This window comes from Lagopus muta, chromosome 6, assembly GCF_023343835.1.
Source record: "Lagopus muta isolate bLagMut1 chromosome 6, bLagMut1 primary, whole genome shotgun sequence".
NCBI classification, from domain to species: Eukaryota; Metazoa; Chordata; class Aves; order Galliformes; family Phasianidae; genus Lagopus; species Lagopus muta.
The window spans coordinates 15233607-15253738 of NC_064438.1; the positions used below are offsets into that span (position 1 = coordinate 15233607).

General features: G+C 40.2%; 1 protein-coding gene across 15 annotated transcripts in view; it reads right to left on the reverse strand.

The window, feature by feature from the left end:
* TSPAN4 (tetraspanin 4) overlaps window positions 1-20132 on the reverse strand; it is a 390254-nt gene that overhangs the window by 43752 nt on the left and 326370 nt on the right. For all 15 annotated transcript variants that reach the window (XM_048948854.1, XM_048948853.1, XM_048948863.1 and 12 more), the window contains 2 exons: window positions 18919-19110; window positions 1824-1898 (listed from right to left, as the gene is read on the reverse strand). In XM_048948854.1, coding sequence (XP_048804811.1) covers window positions 1824-1898; window positions 18919-19110 — 267 coding nt within the window. The remainder of the gene's footprint in view (window positions 1-1823; window positions 1899-18918; window positions 19111-20132) is intronic.

Sequence of the window (20132 nt, forward strand, 5' to 3'; positions counted from 1 at the left end):
ATAGGGGTGCTACAAACCAACAGGTCTGAAGCAAGGAGGGAATCCCTCCTCACACTTTCATTATTTTTACCTCTGAAAGATGACCAGCACACTCCGTGAGAAACGTGTCGACATAACGGCATTGACTGCGTTATGAATATTTTCTTTTAATTATTATATCTTAATCATCCCTATACCCATACCATCATATCAGCCTCAGTAACTGCCAATGACAGGGAATTTTACGATACGGTGATGCAGAATATCAGAAACACTCGTCTTTTAAACATACTTCTTTGTATATAGAAAATTATGAATATTTATTTATGATTTTATATTTATATTCTATAATTCTAATTATAGAATTATGATTCTATATTTTCAAGTTCAAGACAGGCCTGTAATATATCAATATTTTAGAAACTGCTATCATGTTTTCCTCTTAGGATCTCTTAAGAATATGATTATCTTTCCTTTACCAAACTGAATCAGGACTGTCTCCATAACCCCTCCATGACTATCCTTCTCCCAACTGCCTGTTGCTTCTAATCATTTGTTTTCCTTCACTGAAATGAAGAAAACAAAACTGAATCCCAAATTAACAGTGAGGCAAGTCCTTAAATTTCAACAATGACATGATAATATTTTCTGATTCCTTTACCAACTGTTGTATTTGGTTTTTGGAGGCCTATTGCATATTAAGTAGATGCCTTCATTAAGTTGTCATCTATGACGTGTAGATCTTTCTCCCAAGAGGTTACAAGTAATTCAGAATCCAATAACGCATACAAGGAATTTAAATTGCCCTTTCTATTTTAATTACCTTGCAAGTTAATTCCAAGTCTCAGCTACAACATGCCATCCAACAACCTAGTCCTTCTCAATCCTTCAGAAGTGCACCTGACAATCATTCAGTGCTCATTAACTGAGTAAATTTGGAGCCTTTCTAGAAAGTAACATTGCAGTCTTATCCACTCCCTGTCCACATTATCTTTAAACACAATAGATCCACTAAATCTAGATCTACTATTAATCTTCAATGTACTTATTTATACCATATGTAAGACATACAAATGTTTTTTCATTAAAAAAAAAAAAAAACCAAAAAACTGCTTATTGGTCATATATCTGATGACTGTTCATGGCAAATTTTTGCCACCTACCCTACAGTTTTCCCTTAGTAATCATCAATTGTAAGAGACTTCGTTACATCATTTTGATTGAATAGGCAAGTTATGCATAATTGCATGCTTTCACTTGATTTGGGGTTCATCCAAAGATGATATGGATAAGGAAATCTTGCCCTTGCACAGAAATAACAAGAGCAGGAACAGAAGTCAAACATAAGTCAAATTTGAAATTGCAAACAAAAGCTGAGTTTACTAAATTTTATCCATTTATAGGCTTCTACAGGTCTTACAAGGAGCAACTTGAAAAGATAATGAACTGTGTGCTTCAGCCAATGAGGCTTCCATTGATATAATATTAATACGGCTCTTAAATTGCAAACATTTTACGTTTTTAAGAATCCTGTCTGATGGCTCTGCCCACATGTTCCTAGTAAGCCTCATATGCTTTGTTGTATGTTTGCTGGTTTTTCCATTTTTTCTAAATTTATTTTTAAATGGTACAGGCACTTGGCAATGTCTGTGACCTTGAGTTGTACACATGAGCAAGCAAGAGAGCCCAGTCCTGTAAGGCTGTTTATGCATTCTGAGAGAGGTGTCTCAAGGAAGACAGAAGCATGATGTGCATACCAAGCCAAGTGCTTCATGATTTATTTATAGGGAAAAGGGGCATAAAATTTTGCTGAAGGGGAAAGAAAAATGAAGAATCTGACTTACCTTGTCTGTGTAGACGAAGAACAGAATCACAACAGTGAGCTCCAACAGAAATATAATTAACAGCATGATAAAAAACTGTCAAGAGAAGAAGGGGGAAAAAAAAAAAAAAGCAAAAACAATCAACATCTATCTCAGCTTTTTCTGGATGCACAGTAAGTACATTCAGCAGACCATGCAAAAAGGGGAGTGGGAGTCAGACAGCAGAATGCAAAGCTGCTTACAGCAGAGCAGAGGGCACGCAACATGCAATAATCACAAAAGCAGGTAAACAACTAGTCAGAAATACACCTCTAACCATGTATGCATGGCTCATTTCTGTCACTGACATCAGCAGAAGAGCATAAAAACCCACATAGATGTGTCCCCCCCAGCAGCACTTCCTAGACTAAGCTTAATTTATTTTTGCTATCAGATCTCTTCAATTAACAAGATTTCACCAAAAACCACAGTTTAGGCTTCCCACTGCTAGAGAAGGTATCTTGGTTCATAAACCATGAAGTCATAGCCCTTTTCAAAGGGAACTGCGGGTTGAGTGGCAACCCCAAAACTTACACATCAAGTTAGCTTTAAAAGCAATTCCAGATAGCTACACAGACTACCCATAGCTTTCAACTGAAAAGAGCTGATCTGTTCTTAAGACACCAACATAACGCTGGTCTGTATCTTTTTCTCCTTTGGAGTTCCTGTGGAACTGTGTAAAACCCAGCAGTACAAAGCTCAAGGGAGTAGATAAAAGAAATCTTTCACACAGGGATTTCGGGAAGCCCTCAGCTCTGATATACTTTAGTGGGACAAACTCCAGGCAATGCACAACACCTCTGAAAAAAATACACCTCTGCTTTTTGCTAAGAACCTGCATGGGTCTATAGCAGCAGCACAACAGCAGTTGAACAAACTAGAACAAACCTTGCCTAAGCTGCAGATGAAAGTTTTGCAGGTGAGGAAGCGAGAGTGATTTTGGAAACTTTCAAGGCAATGGCCCTTCAACACAAATTCCATATGCTTAGTAGCTTGCAAGGCTGGAATTCTAATACTGAGCTACTCTGACTTCATTGAAACCCTATTCCCAAGAGGAAAAAAAAGTTATTGTCTGGCTTCAACCACAGGGCTACAAATCTATGAAAGTTTAATAGCTACAAAACCTTATCAGAGCTTCTTCTCTGCCTGGCAAGTCAAAACCAAACCTCTGAACCTATGGATTTCTGTGATTGAATGGAGGACAAAAGGTCAAGAAGGGGAAAATACCATTTTCCAATAGCACAATTAGACTGCCTGCAGAATGGACGGCATTTTGCCCCAAGAGTGTTAAATGAAAGTTTATTTTCAAATCTTCATCACGAGTATCTTCACACCTGCCTGACCCTAATACTGGATCCCATTACTGCCCTCTCAGTGATCTGAGTTCATTTCCATATCATTACCTTCCAGCTCTGGCCTTCTGTATAGCTTTGCAAACCAGTCTCGGTGTAGCTTGCTTATTATTTTTTACTTCAAACATTTTTGCCTGTTGGATAGAATTAACTGAAATAAGGCAAGTAACATCACTCTTTGCAAAGATGCCTAATTTATTTAGCTGTGGGATGCTTTATTGCTCATCCATAACGCACACATTTCCCAAACCATACATGTGAATACTGTCCTCCTGTGCAATTCACAGGCTTAGCCTGGATCACATTAGGCTATTTCTGAAGCAAAAGGAGGGACTTGCACCCATTATCAACATCAGTAATAAAGCATTTCCTACCACAGGACCCCAGTTTCATCAGCTTATAATTTTGCCAAACTTGAATTGTCTAGGTTTATATATTCCGAGCTTGTTTCAGTATGAAGGATAAAAGCTTCTGAAAGAACATTTTTTAAAAAAAAACAAACCAGTCCAATTACTTTTAAGAACAAGGCAGGGCAATGAATGCTACTGAGGTTAAATTTCTGTTGGCTTAATTTGAAATTCTTTTATGCTCCAGCATTAGGAGCAGGGACCTGTAACAAGGCACCGCTCCATTTCAAGCAAGTGCCTTTTGTCTTACCCAACTGCAAGTGGATTTTTGTGGGCAAGTCATTAACCTTCAAAAACCTGCACTTCACATAACCAGTACAGACGAGAGGGCTCAGCTAGCTGCTAAATTCTTAAAAGCCTACAAGTGCAGAAGGCCTATGCAAATAATTCCTGCTGCTTGTGTACCACCACACAACTCCCAAACCACTCCAAAACTTTGCCCTCTCATGACACCACACAGACCCACCATGCCTTTCTGCTGTCCCCACAGGATCAATATCCCCCAGCTTCATCTCACAGGAACCTGGACCAGTGGATATGGACAGGAACCTGCTCAAGAGTTGGGAGCTGGAGAAAGAAGAGATGGAAAGACACCTGGAGGGAAGCACGAGGGCTGGTGAGCAGGGTACAACTAAGGGGATGCCAGTGCTGAAGTCAGGAGGTTCACCAAGAAAAGCAAGACAGCTGGGATGTGGCCAGGTGACACTGCCAAGCAGGACAGGTGCAATGGAGAGGGGACAAGCCTTTGCTGACCCCCTCCCTGTCCCTAAATATGATGGGTTCGGGTGTTAACAGGCAGGGCTCAAAATTTAGGAAATGAGAACAAAAGCCATCCTAGTGATGTCCAAGTCTATCCAAAGGCTCATAGGTTCCTGCACAGATTTCCTCTCCCACCCACAGCTCAGTGCAACTTTCTGGCAGACTGGGGAACAAAGTCACTATCGCAAGATTTCAGTTTCATGCACTGCAGGTTTTGGAAGTCATACAGTGAAATAAAATTAACATTGTTCAGAAAGTCAAAACCTAGATAAGCAGGATTTTGCTTTTCCTCCACAGAAAAATACTCCTACTTTTAAAGAAAACCTCTGGTTTTATCTTTCTTATTATTCACACTCATTGACAGAAAGAATGCGGTTATATAACAGATAACATGCATTAGCAATCCCACCGTGTGCAGACAGTAGGGACATCCACTGTATCTTTTATTGCAAAGGTAAATTAAGCGAGGTCAGCCTCAAGGCGGAGGCTTAAAATTCATCATCTGCTAAAAACTGCAGCACTTACATGTCAGCACATTTATCATTTCCCTCCAATGAAGAACCCTACCTGAACCCAGACCAACATGTCAGAAAGTAAAAAAAATCAAATCAAATCAAATAAAAGCAGCAATAACAAAGCTTCAGATGGACCTGGCTGCAAAGCACAGCCTGCGTGCTTCATCACATCTTCTGATCCACTGGACTAAAGTGCACAGATGGCCGCACGCACAACCTGCCCCTCGATTCCCAGTGCACCTTCCCACAGAAGTTCACGTTCAGTTCCAAGTCTCAGCATCATCCCAAAGGAAATCATGTCCAATCTGGGGCCAGAGGTGGCTTGGCACATCCCATTCAAATTTAAAGGGGAAAAACATAAAATCACTGAAGGCTCGCAGCACTTAAAACCCCACCAATTCTATAGGAAATTCAGCTCATTTTCAAATAAGGTCTCTCACTGTGTTGATAAACACAGAGAGGAATAAAAATGAATTTTTCTGCAGCCCACTGCAGGCTGCTGATATAAAGATTTACTCATGGAGAAACAACAATCCCAAAGCAAAGCATTCATATAAAACTCCACAAAAAGATTAATCTGACCTTGCACAGAGATGCTTTACCACACTACATGTCAAATGGTAGAAACCAACCTAACAGAGGTTCACTGGAGAGGTACCTTCTGTACAGTGTTACCTAAATTACACCTGAAAGAACTCCAGAGGATTTTTGTTACAAAGAGAGGTAAGGTGATGCCTTTTTGTCTACTTACCCCTGCTTAGTTCCAAGCCCTAAGAAAACTAACAGTAGTCCATTGGCACTGACCTTCATAGTCTATAAAGCCCATCACCCTCTCACAGGTTCCCATTAGAAGGGTAGAAAATGCAATGCTGGAAAACCTACTGCAGAGCTAAGCACTGCCCTTCTGATACCAGAGAGAGAAAAATGTATCAGAGGAGATCCCAGTTTGTAAATCAATCCGCAATGGAGCTGCAGTAAATTTTTGACCCATTAGTCTCTAGTCCCTTCATCCAGCACCAGTCCTTGATCCCCCTTACATGCATATAGTCATAGAATCATTTGAGTTGGAAGGGACCCTTAAATGTCATACAGTCCAACCCCCCGTGATTAACAGAGATACCTACAGCTAAGCCAGGTTGCTCAGAGCCCCAGCTTTACCTTAAATGTCTCCAGGGATGGGGCTTCCACCACATCTCTGGGCAATCTATTACAGTGCCTCATCACCTTTATTATAAAAAGCAAACAAACAGAACAAAACCACCTTCTTCCTCATACCCAATCTAAATCTCCTCCTTTAGTTTGTAGCCATCTCCCCTTGTCCTATCTCAGAGAATTATTAATGTTTTCTTCCCAACAAACAAGATTCTCTCATTTCCTGAACATTACAGATACTTGCACCTCTACATGATGACCAAGCATCATACACTAATGCATAGGATTGGGTCCTTTTTCCCCACTGCTTCTCCTTCCCAAATCTTAATAGTTCTATCATGCTGCTCAGATTGCCCTCCTCTCTATGTCAGAGGTAGCTAACCTCACAGCCTCCTGAAAGAAAAAGTAACCAAGTACAAGAAAAACCATCTACCATTGCCTTGTTAGTCAAATGTTACAAACATTTTGTAAGGAGATAAAAACATTACAACTGATGATGAAATCAAGAAAGCTCTGTTTAGCCTGACCCCAGACGTAATGCCTTTAGTGTGATGGAAATCTTTGTCAGACAAGGAGGCAATAAGATGTCAGGGTACCAGACCCTCTTCTCACTTAGCTAAATATGAAGAGACAGAAGTTTCTTACTAAGTATTAATCAGATCCTCTTTGACAAACAGCAGGACAATACATGCATCACTCCAAACGTAATTCCTCCTATTTATTTCCATGGAAATTAGAACAGATAGAATGAAGACAATAACACTATTCTGTAGAGCAAATTCTCAGCTACAAAACACTGTTTTCCATCATCACCACCTTTAGCTATATCTTTTCACCAGTGAAGGTCCTACATGTGGCACTCATAAAAATCTGCACCAGTGGAGATGACTGTCTGTTGCCACATTGTTATAATGCATGATCCACCACCTCACTGTGCTCACATCCACTGTTTGGTCTCCATAAACGGTCAGCAAGGGTTAATGAATGTTAGTGGTGCCATTTTTTTCCATACAGAAGAATTCAATCCCCCACCTTTACTTCTTTTGCTCTTCCACGTCAGATGCCATTCTGCCAGACTGCCCCTCTGCTGCCATCTGTCACACAGCAGCAAAATGTAATGGAGTATTGGTGGGAAGGTTCAACCTCTACTGAAACCTCTACTGACATGCCACCAACACCCACCTCTGATATCATGGGCCAATGCAATCAAATAGAGGCATTACTTTCAGAACAGCCCTCATGTTAAGAAAACCCAAAAGCCAATAGTCTCTCTGGAATAGTGACATGTTCCAAAACAGTTTAAAGATTCATGGCTTAGCAAATAATTTGTTTAGGCCAAACAGCCTGTAAATCAGCACAGCTGATTTACTGGACAAATACTTCAGCAGTCAGCTTATGCTGTGTTTTATTATGCACTGCCAATGCTGTTAATCTCCAGCAAGCTATGTGATGTTGGCCTGAAGCAGCTCTCAGAATGAAGAGGGAAATATATATATAATATATATATATTTTTTACAAGCAATTTTGCCTTTATTACAGCAGCTGCAAGTTTGATGCAGTCATAGTCAAGCCATTTGCTACTTAATTTGGCTTGATTACTAAGTTCTCATTTGATCAGCTTTAATTCTGATATTACATTTGACTTCCTAATTAAGAAGCATCTCAGGTAGAAGAAATTACAGAGCATTCATATTGGGCCCAAGTTGCTGGTCTTCCAAGACAGCTCTGAACTGATGGCCTGGTAAAGATTTTGTTTGCCTGGTCCTAACATGCACAGATCAAAGTTTGGTATAAGAGATCAGCACAGCTCCAGTAACTGGAAGACAGTCTCCTAAAATCACAGACGCACACAGGTTGGCAATGACCTCTGAGGCTTAAAAGAGCCCACGGCCACACAATTGTTACATTTATCTTTTTACCACATTTTTTTATTTTAAACAACAGCAGATATTAAAGCACAGGTTCTCTGCCCACTTGAAAGGTCCCTACTGTCCTGATCAAAAGGAGAAGGCCCCTTATTGCTGAGTTTAAAAGGAAGATTATCAGATCATATTACTGTGCTGTAGGCTGAGGTTATCAGCCAAAAAGAAAGGCTGTTTTCCTTCTTCCCTCAATTGATTTTTGGATTACGTTTTGATACAAACAGATGTACTACCAAATATTACACTGCGTTCTGCATATAACCTTCTCTGCAGGGACATCATTTTATTTTCAATGCTGAAGGTATAAATGGTATCTCGCTTTTTTGAATAAACAAACACAAATCAAACCTTTATCTACAAATTCAGAGATCCAGAAGGCCAAATGAACTTCATGGATTTTATAGCAGCCACAATTTACCAACCTACTGGAAAATGAAGAATTTAGCTTGAATTTAATATGCTCTTTAATTTTTCCATTATCTTATCATGGATTATATTCTCTATAACTGAAGTAACATTTAGGAGGCCAAGGGGAGCTGCTGCACTTCTACAGTTGGTATTGACAAAACCTTCTGATCTCCTGCCTTCTCCCACAATAAACTGAGAAAAGCGGAGAGAACAGAACAAAAAGTGTCAATTGTATTGACAACTTAGAAATGACTTCTGCAGTCTGGAATACTTGTACAAAAAAGTCAGGGCAAGGAATAAGGAATGACAGGACAGAGCCAAGACAGTAGTATCAACTGGCATTACAGTCAAGAAAATCCCACTCTATTGCTCCTTTATACGAACTTCACAACAAAGAGAAAGGGCAACTTGCATCCACCTGTTTCCATCACAGCAGATTTCACATCTCAGTACCAAAGTTTTTGCTGATGTTCAGTTCAAATTCTCCTTTTGTTAGTTCCATACTATTGCTCACACCTCTTGTAGTGCCATACTTTCCTTCCGCCAATAGTATTTAGACTCCTTGAACATTTTATACATCCTATCCAAACTCTCTCTTAGCCATGCTGTGCATACCTGGCTTCTAATACTTGCTTAGAAGTAAATCTCTTTAGCTCCATGATCATTTCATATTTTTTTTCAGTATAAAAAATGCTAAGTTTGCTCATAAACCGTAAAAAAGCAGTACTGTGTAAGAGCAGACTTATGAACAGAAATTCCATTATGAAAATGGCATGTATTTAAATTTGGCTCATCAGCTATTATTCTCTAAAAGCCTTAACAGTTAATTCATCTTGATTGCGACAAAGTTTTGCATGCATTATGCCTGGTGGATATATAACACAGCTTGGTTTATGTTCGGACCGTATTTTTTATGAATGTGCAGATATTCCTGCTGATGAATAAGTCTCAAAGAAGTCTAGAGTAACTATTTATGGGAAGATATACAACATATGCAGAGTTAATGCAGATTATCATCATTTCATTTTAGTCTCATTACTGCTTTCAGTTGGAATTATCCAGCCTTACAGCACTCATGAGAGCTGAGAAACTCTACATTCCCATACTATTACTATTTCTAGTCATTTCCCATCCTTTCCAAAAACTGGTTCTAAATTAATTCAAGTATTAGCTAGCTATCACTGGCACATGAGAAGAGTAGGTGGGTACAAGCCCACTTAACACGACCACAGATTATTTCTTAGCATAAACAAGGGTCTCGTGGGCCTTTGACTCTCTTTAAGGGTTGTTTCAACTCTCCTGTAGAAGTAATGTGAAGGCATAATGTGATCTGGTGTCTACCTTAATCCTAGTCAAGACGGAAACTCAGCCGACCTGTAAACTAAGACACAGGTTAAGAAAAACTGAAAGATCAGACTGGCTCTCTCAAGACCGTGTGCTACTTCATTAATAGCACAGCAATTACTTGAGTCCAACTGACACAGCTAATGCAAAATACAACTAAAAGACTCTGTCTTGGGATTAATTCAGTATTCTTCCCCTATGGCAAAGACATATAAAGTGAATTAGTGTCTAAATTTACACCTTTTACTCAGACTTAATATCACCTCTGTACTCAGTAAACGTAGCTTCTGCCTGACTCTACCTTCCCCAGGATATTTCTTGTCATCTGAAGTAGCAGCATGACAGGCAATTGGCCAGCTCAGTGCCCCTGAGAGCAGCAGTGACTGGTCCTCATTGCTCTGCCCGAGGAGCAAGCAAATTGGCAGGGCTGGCTTCACATCCATGTTCACTGAACATCTGGCCATCAGCTGCTGGGCACGCTGATAGACGTGCCCTCGGGATGATCAGGGTAAGTGACATGAGTGGGCTGCTTGGGGACTTAGCATGACCTGAAGGGGAAAACAAAACAAAACAACAAAACTGAAATTCTGCAGGTTTCCCCTTACGCATTTGGAAATCTTGAGTTAAACTTGCAATGGGACCACATCTGCTGATTATAAGAATAAGATGTCTCTTATTTCTAGGAGTCAAAACTGCACTGCAAGTGAAGGAAATACTGGTAAGCACATGGCTGAGGTGAGTAAAAAGGACAAGTTGGAGCATTTTGTTTGTATTTAAATTACACCACTGGTTTTCCACCCAGTCCGCAGTTCCCAACTGTACCACACAGACACGTACTACATGTACTACCACTGCTGCTTCAGATGTGTATAGGTCAGTTTTGCAACAGCTCAAAATAAAATGAACAGCAAATCAGCTTGGTTTACTTTGTTCCACTCCATACATCCTCCTCCTGGAGAACCAACATGCCTCTAACATCAATGAAACCTTTCTTGATAGGCATCAATGACTTGTGCCAACTAGCTTCCAACTCTATTTCCAGAGTTAGATGCTTCTGAATTTAATGTAATTCAAATCTGTAAAGAGAAAAGCCAGTGATGCTCTTCAGAAAGCAGTGCTAAAGTAGCTAAAATAGCAAATGAATGGGAATGTAAGCCCACACATTGCTTCTTTAAACCTATGGCTTCATCTGAGGAAATGACTGCACTGTTAGGAAAAAAAATAACATCATACTTCATGTTCACAAGTGAAACAAATGTCCGAGCTGGTGAGGATCATACAACTCATCTATCTTTTGCTTCTGGAATGGTAAAGTCCTGTTGTCTAACAGATCTCACAAGTGACCCTAGCTCAGTGCAAGATCCCACAAAAATCAGCAGAACTTCATTTTATAAGTCAGACAATTAGTGCATGGCTTTATCTGTCTGAAGATGCAAGCCCTGGTAGAAAACAAGTTTACTCAAAAGTATTTTCCAGAGATCCAAGCACAATGTAGTCTCATGCTCTGTTCTTCCTCTATGAGTTTCACTGGGTTACGTAATTATCCTGGCAATTTGATACGCACTGATGTAGCTGTGGGCTGCCTCAAATCCTTACAGACAGCAGCAGGACAAAACGAGGCTTGCTGTCAAGGTCTGATTCTGGAAAAGACTCTGGTCTTTTTTTAAATTTTCATTAAACTCTAGCATATAAAAGTTGCTTCAATGCCTGGACTGAAAAGATAGGCTAAGGAGGTTTTCTAAGTGATGGGGAATCCTGAGCCCACGCAGACTATTTGGAGGCTAATGTTAGTACCACTGGGTCAATCAGCCAGACGCTGGGAACTCTGAAACACTGATAGCCACTTAGACAAACAGCTTGAACCTTCACCTGTTACAAACTAGTACAGCTCTGCTGACTCCTGCTCATGGCACCATTACTCTGTTTGTCTGCCATAAAGCAGCATCTCGGCACCACGTAAGATAACTGAAGGACTTGAAACGTACTGTGTGCTAGTGGCATAGATCAGTCTACATTATACAAGCATGACCTTATGACATAAGCTTGTTCTACATATTTGAGCCTGAGCTGAAGTCTGAAAAAAAAAAAAAAAAAAAAAAAAAAGGTAAGGAAACCATCTTTGTTCTTTCTGTCCCTCTGTCCCCAGGTATTTTGCCTAGCTACTACCAGAAATGAAGAAAGGAAAAGGAAGAGAAGGACTCACCCAATCCTAAGTTTTAGTATCAGTATCAGACAAGCAGAATTCATTAAAAACTTATCAAAAAATCATAGAATGGCTTGGGTTGGAAGGGATCTTAATTATTAACTAGCTCTAACCCGCCTGCTGTGGGCAGGGCTGTCACTAGGTAGATCAGGCTGCCCACAGCCCTATCCATCCTGGCCTTGAATGCCTCCACGATCAGCACAGCCACAGCTTCTCTGGTCAATTTGTTGCAGTGCCTCACAGACCTAAGTGCTTAATAATAAAGGAGAGGCAACCAGACTACTGAAGTTTGGTTCTCACTGCTTACAGTTTAAAGAGGCAGCAAGGAAGCACCTTTACATGCAACGCAGTGCTACCTAAGAAGCGTTACACACAACATAGAACGCTCTCAGGCACATCACTGCGTGTCCTTCTGTCTTTCTGATCTTTGCATCACTTGCTGCTGTGTCTGCAGCCACAATTATCTTGATTTTTCTACTCAGATCACTAAAATAACATAAGCTGATGTGCTAAGCTGGGGTGAGAATCTACTGTTTGTTCTGTAGCATAAAATTACTGAGATGAAGTCATTCATGGGCTATTTCTTTCCCATTTAGTTGTTCTGAAATAAATTCCCTATCACCAATAGAGTTTCAGCTGTCAGCTCACTGATTGGATGCAGTAATACTATTGAAAACAGTAGGGGTTTTAGTTGTCTTTTCTTCTCACTCATTAACTTTTTCCTCATTTTCTTTATTGCTATTTCACTTACAGATGAGCTGGCTGAACTTCAGAAAACTCTCAATAGCGCAGCAGAAAACATCACTGGCACTCATTTTTCCTCTAGGACTATTCCAGAAATAAAAGGCTTTTGATGGCTGGATAGTCATTCAGATATAGACTATCAGCAGTTTCCACAGCCAGGCTCACCTAACACAGAGGTTTAATTCTGATCTTATTCACACTAGCAACTGTGATGAACTCCTCACTTACTAACATGGAGTCCTCACTTAAATAGAGCTGAGCATACAGAGCTGTCTGTTAATGATTATTTTCTTCCCCCTTGTCACTAATCATTCTTTCAGCTTTTCTAGCGGAAACAAAACTCCAAACAAAACAAAAAATAGGCTTAATCAGGAACAAGGGGAAACAGGGCATGTCTAAGCCATCTTCTTTCTTATCTGATCCTTGATTTGATACATGCCCACTGTTGACACTTCACAAGAATGATGACTACTTTCAGCCATCGGAGAGCAAGTCAGCATTTTTTCTATTTCAAGTCCCTTCCCCATTCTAAAATACTCCTGTACTATATGGCAAAGAATCACCTACATACACTGAAAGCCTTTTTAGACCTTAATATCTCCACAAGCAGACCCATCCTCTACCTCTTCTGATAGGCGCGTTGCCCACTGTGCTCATGCCAACCGGGAGCAGAACATGTTCCTTGTACCAAATCCTGGGGGGAAAAACAATAACAAAACAGTGGCACAAAATGACAGGATGAAACTGCCTATGAATCATACCACCTACCAACCTAACAACATGGGTTGTTATTCACAACAAAAGAGTCTTCAAACATATCTACACACGTGAGCTCTTACAACCAGGCAGACACAATCTCCTGGCCCAAAAGTAAGTTCCAGTTTTCAAAAATTTTGCATTACACAACGCTCACTTGCCTTTTCTGGCAGCTTCTCTAAATCTCCTGTTTCCCACTTAACTGAAAATAATGTTGCAATTAGGGTAATTGACTTAGAAACCAGCTGAATGTACCGACTGGGCACTTTCAAAAGGACATAAATTGAGAGATAACTTTGCTTTGGAACATTTATTTATTATTTAGGCATAATACATGTGAGGAAAAAATTCCAAGTTATTATCACTATTATGGAAACATGGATTAAATACTCGCTAAAGGTTATTGTAGAACACAGGACAGCTGGACATGTTCTACTAACATCAGGAAAAGACGACACAGGCACTGAGTTGTGATTTAGACAATCTGGGTTTGTTTCATAGCTGCACCCCATTCCCCCGGTGCAATCTATGCAAGATGCTCGGTTTCACTGTGCTGCAGCTCCCCATCTGTCTAATGAGGGTAATAACACTGTCCATTTGTCTTATCCATTTAGATGGTAAGCTCTACTGGGCAGGGACTGCTCCTTACCAGGAGTTTATTCAGAATTCATACACAACTGACTGATCTCTTGGGCTGCCTGCAGGCGATACTGTAATACAGATCATGAATAATGTGATCCATCATGATTTAACATCTGGAGTTGGGTTTTTTTAACCTGGGCTATCCACAGTGACCTTTCCTTTTTGCCCACTGATGTACATTGCATATGAAAGAGAGAACAAAACATGTATGCAAGACAGAACTTTGGCAATTTAGGTCCTCAAACATAAATCTTAAGCAGTTAACCTAAAAGACGATCTTTACACAGATACTTAAAAATCAGTGGAGTCAACAAGTGAGCATGAAAGAGAAAATAGTACTTAATCAGGCATGAACTTCTCTAGCATAGAGCAACAGCACAGGCACATTTACATACAGTCACTGCCTAAGGGGGATGTCAGTTCTGTGATCAAATCATCATAACCAATTGCACTAGAGTGGCACAGTGAGCTGGTGCCCTACCTTCTGCAAGGACTTGACCTCAGCTGAAAAGCATATACATTACAATGATGTTCAAGTACACACATTGCAAGTTTTTGTCAAAATTCCCAAAGATGAAAGATAAGGCTAATGGCTCTGACAGACACTGGAACTGTAAGCCATTTGCAATGGAGGAGGAAATAACAGCAAATTCCCCACTTTTTTTCTCTTCAGAATATCCTATGGAGATTTGCAGCATAGGTAGATGATACTGTAGGGAGTGATCAGATACTTATGAAAAAGATCCATGAAGTCAATAATCTCTCTTGCTCAAGTCAGACTCTTATTAGCTGTCTTCTGTTCAGGACAGTGACCCAACCTGTCAGAATAAAGCTGCCATTTTCTAATTACAGAAAATTTTTTAGCACAGACACTGCTGTTATATGATACTGAGCAGCCAGAATAGCAGAGAAGTCAAAGGAATCGTACTAAAGCAAGAAAGCATTGTTCTCCTGCTTCCCTCATCAACTTGCATCTGCTTTCAGATGCAAGATTATATATGCCAGGTTGTATACTTATTTCAAGAAATACTAGTTGCTTTGATTTCCCTAGGGAAATTTAATGATGGAAAAGTTTATCTTCCTTCACGCTGTAGCTGGAGCAAATAAAAATGATTGTAAATACCTATTCTTTGTTTAGTGAATCTTAGAATGACAGCTGTGCAATTCATCTCATCTGCATACTTTTTTTCAGAATGCGTAGGATGGTTGAGGTTTCCTTCTCATTTTTCTGTCGTGCTCCATTTTAGATTTTCATATTATTCCATTTCTCTGAATGCAGAAAGATAGAAATGGGCCTGTTTCTTAAAAGATTAAGGAGGCAGTGTCCCCAGCTATACAGTGCCACTGAATAAAGATATCTGCCAGCTCCTTACTTGGTGGACACTAGATAAGTCTTTTCAAGTCAGTAAAACTGTGAAGCTTTAGGTTATCTAAACACTTTATTCACAGGGTTAATGCAGTTCATTCCTGAAGTTCCTTACACCCAGCTATGAAAAAATCTCATTTACAAATTAAATTCTACTGCTGTTTTTGGCCTCCCTTCTCTGTTTGTCCTCTGTTACTTGAAACATTTTATTTGTTCTCCTTCCTTTCAAAATCATTGGCAGTTCCAGAGGTATGCAATTATTATCATTTGTACTTAACATCACAACAGCCTCATACCAAAGAGCTTAAAGGTTTGCACTGACAACCTAATAGGAAAGTTAGAGAACACAAAGGTAGAGGATTAGAGCCTCCTCTGCTCTGTAACTTCCTGTATGAAATACAGATAAATTGAAATGTCTCTTTGAAACCGCTCATTTCTTGTTTACCCAAGCAGGCTCCTTAAATAAATCTAACACCTTATCACATCATCAACCAGAATTCATAAGGCAACATCGTATACACGCAAATCCAGCTATCTTGAACACTGAAAAGGCTTCTGCTGCTCCAGTGCAGGTGAACTATGCTGGTAGTACTCTTCCCCTGCTCCACCCTCAGCCTATTTTAATACACCCACCTCGCTTTGTTCCTCTGGCTATATTACCACCTACTTCCTCCAAACCACCTATCCAAACACCAGCAGCAACCTGAGGCTACAGCGTCTTTTTCTTCTTTCTTCTGCTTTTAGAAAGCTAAACAAGAGATGCTTCCATTGCATGGGAGAACTGCCTTTCCAATCCTGTCATTAGGATAGGGCGTGCTACAGAAGACAACAGCAGGTGGAGGTCCAAATTGTACTTGGTTACACCAGGTGTGTCCATATAATTCATATGCTTGCAATGTCATAAGAATCTTCAAGATCTCAAGGGCATGACTTCAGAGCAGGAGGTGACAGGCAGGATGGACAGAACATATGGAGGATCAGATGACATTCACATCATCTTTATTTATGTCTGCATCCATAGTGAATATTCCTGTCTTTCTCTCACACTCATCAGTAGAGGACAGAAGGAGGGCAATGAAACCTGCTGCTCCTTCAGACATAAACAGAAATCTCTGCTCAGTGGAGCAATGTTTTATCTCACATACATAGGTGATAACAAGAGGATTTGCCACTCCAGCATGATAGCATCCTGGGGAACACCTCCAGCATGGATGAGCTTCATCAGACTATTGCATATAGGGTAGTGAAAGATACAAATGACATAACTTCCTACCTTTTACTTCTTGCTTGCATATTGATATTAAGATCTTTTTTTGCTGTTTATAAGCCCACCATGGATTTGTTTAAACTGCCTGCAGACCTTGTATCACTTCTGCCCATTTCAGTTCTGCAAGTTTGTTTAGCACTTGCCTCTTTACTTGGTCAGTTGCGGGGGCTGGCCAAATGCTAATGAGTAGGAAGATATTAAGAGAATCAAATAGACTATCTGGTGAGTAGCACAACAGAATGCACTACCTATACTGTCAAATAGCTTCCATCAGCCCAACTTAAGCATATCTGTGTGCCTGGACTTCAATTTCTCTGTCAAAGTGCTATCAAAGCTCTTGTTTACAGACAGAAGTAACACTTAGGAAAAAATAGTTTCTAAGTTAAGAAAAGTTAGCTAAACCAAATAATGCATAAGAAGATACGGCAGAAACATCACGCATGAGCAAGACAATTTACTCATGAGTTGCTGTCATGCTCAAATGTGGGTCCAGAGGAGGTGACTAAAATGTTCACAGGGCTAGAGTACCTCTCCCATGAAGATAGGCTGAGAGAGCTGGCATTGTTCAGCCTGGAGAACAGAATATTCCAGGGAAACCTTACAGCAGCTTTTCAGTACCTAACGGGAGCCTACAGGAAAAATAGGAAGGGACTCTTTATCAGGATGTGTTGTGATAGGACCAGGGATAATGGCTTTAATCTGAAGAGGGTACCATTCAGATTAGGTATAAGGGAGAAATTGTTTATTCAGAGGGTGGTGAGGCACTGGAAGTGGTTTCCCAGAGAAGTTGTGTATGCCTTATCCCTGGAAGCATTCTAGGCCAGGTTGGCTGGGGCTCTGAGCAACCCAATCTAGTGAATGGCAATCCTGACTATGGCAGGGGGCTGGAACTAGGTGACCTTTCCGGTCACCTCCAACCCAAGCCATTTGGTGATTCTATGATTCTATATAGCAGCTCAATATCAGATCTAAGGGAACACACTTCCAAAGTGAAGAAAGTGAAGTAAAATAGAAGTCACACAGAATGACTAGACAGATAAATAGGGCTCAGTGATGGTACCAAATTAACTCAAGTTTCCCAGCTCTCCCATACGAAGAGTTTCTAAAACAAATTGATTCTATTATTTTATCTAACTTGATCCACCAAATACAATCAAGTGCAATCAAGACCAAAAGTATTTTGCTGTATGTGTTAGGAGGAGCAAGAAGCCTTAACAGCTGCATCTCCCCAAAAGGATGCAAATCTAGTTGACGGAGTAGATTCACTCTAGCTGCAGCAAGGACAAGTTATCCTGTGAGAATTTGCCTATGCCAAAAAGGTTAGTGAGGGCCAATATATCAGAAACTCCCGCAGTACTGAGGACTGACAGATCCTGATCTGTGTGAAATAAGGTGATGAACAGCCTTTTTACAGTGGAATCGCCAGCTCAGTAAATGAAACCCCAGCTTCACTTCACTATAAGGTTTGATAGACCTCATTGTGAAGTACAAGACTTCAGCAGCAATGCCATCTCAGTCTTCAATTCGACAGGACTAAAAGTATACACTAACATCAACTACAACAAGCCCTCTCTACTGTAAAGTCAGTCCAGCATTGAGTGGCATCAAACAATATTTGATAAAATGCACTAGCTGTATGGCTCGAGCTTCTGCTAAATTATGGACAGCTGGTAACTTATTAATCTTTGATTTCACAACAACCTCCTTATGTTGGCACCTTTACTTCCTGACATCTCAATCTTTGGAGAGCTAACGATTGGCAAAATAAACACTGCCAAGTCTAAAGGACATCATTTCCAGTTTAAACCAAAATCAGTTTTTCTCTTCACATTTTCTGCCTACAGTTAAAATTCCACCCAGGACTTCACATCATCAGTGCCGTTAGAGCAGATGTTAAGAAGACGTAGCTTCCAAAGCTAAGCAAACAACAGTTCAAGGGTATACTGCAAAGATGTTTTCACAAATCTCTCCCTCCTCTCTGAAGAGTTCAAGGAAACCCACATAACCACTAACCCTTCCCTTCTTGCAGGTCTCATCCTGCAAAGATAGGCTAAAAGCACAGTCACAAATGATGCAGCAACCCCTCAGAATTAACAAAGACTGACTCCAACAATATTCACATCTCTCACACACCAAGTGGACCACCTCTGTTGAAATACAGGATATTGTAACATGCATAGGAATAGCGCCAGCATCTTAAAACAGCAAGCACTACAACAGCACAGCAGCTTAATACTTACACTCAGCAGGAGGCACTTGTTTTCTTTGATGGCACCTATGCAGCCCACGAAGCCAATGATCATGACAAAAGTTCCTGTGACAATCAGCAGATTGGCAGCTGACAGTGATGGGAAAGATGAAGAGAGGGTGGCAAAGTTCCCTTGAGTAACTGCCAGCCAGATGCCCACTCCAAGGATTCCACAGCCCCCCAACTGGAAAAATAAAGTGAAAAATAAGCTCAGTTGTTGTATCAAAGTAACCCCAGATTTTAATCCATATCAATACAGCAGTGAATCAATACAGCTCCACTGGAGTAAACCCAGCAGCCATGCCTAAGAACAATCTTTAGTTACAACACTTTCAGCCCAAAGTAGACAAAGCAGACAAAGGAAAACATTTTATAAAGAGGAAATTTAACAATAAGATAATACAATCAAAAAATGGCCCAAATTTCAGATGAGATGAGGACTTCACTGGTTTAGGAAAAATCTTAAAGGGAAGCAGTAGTACAGGCTCTTCTGGTATGTGAGCAAGGAGAAGGGAGCATGGCAGCAAAGGCAGTCACCACCACAAAAACATCAAATTTACAATTATTATATACACAAGGAACTTTTAAAAATGCAAACAATTATAAGCCTGCTGCTTATAATTGAGATAAAGTCTGCACAATTGTAACAAACTGAGTAAAGTTGAGCAATTAAATAGAATTAAACCAAAGGGGATTTTGCATTATTATACAGTCACACAGCAGCGCATCACTTACATTTCTTTCTTTCCTACCTTCCCTTTAAAATAACCAATTTTTATTGAGTTTTATAATTGCACTTTATTATCCAAACCAATTAAAGGTGAGGAAAAAAAATTGCATTCATAGAGTAGTAAGCCACACATAGGAGCATATCAATTAAATGTCTGCATAAAATGGATGAACATAAGGCAACTCCTGAACCAGAAGAGGAAAAAGACAGAGCTAATCCTGGGCCAGAGCTAAGCCTCTGAAATGAAACACAGAAGAGAAACCCAAAAGCCAAAGCAATTTCTTAGTGCTAATTGCTAAGGTTGCCTCTGCATGATACTGAATTTCCTCTCAGGAGGAGACAAGAATGGTGGCTCTACCCTAGTTGCAAACAAGACTGCTTTTGCTCAGACCTAAGAAGAAAAACTGTACCTCATTGCAATGTACCTCAGCTGCATCAACCTGAATGTCTCCACTGAGAGAAGGCAGACCAGGACA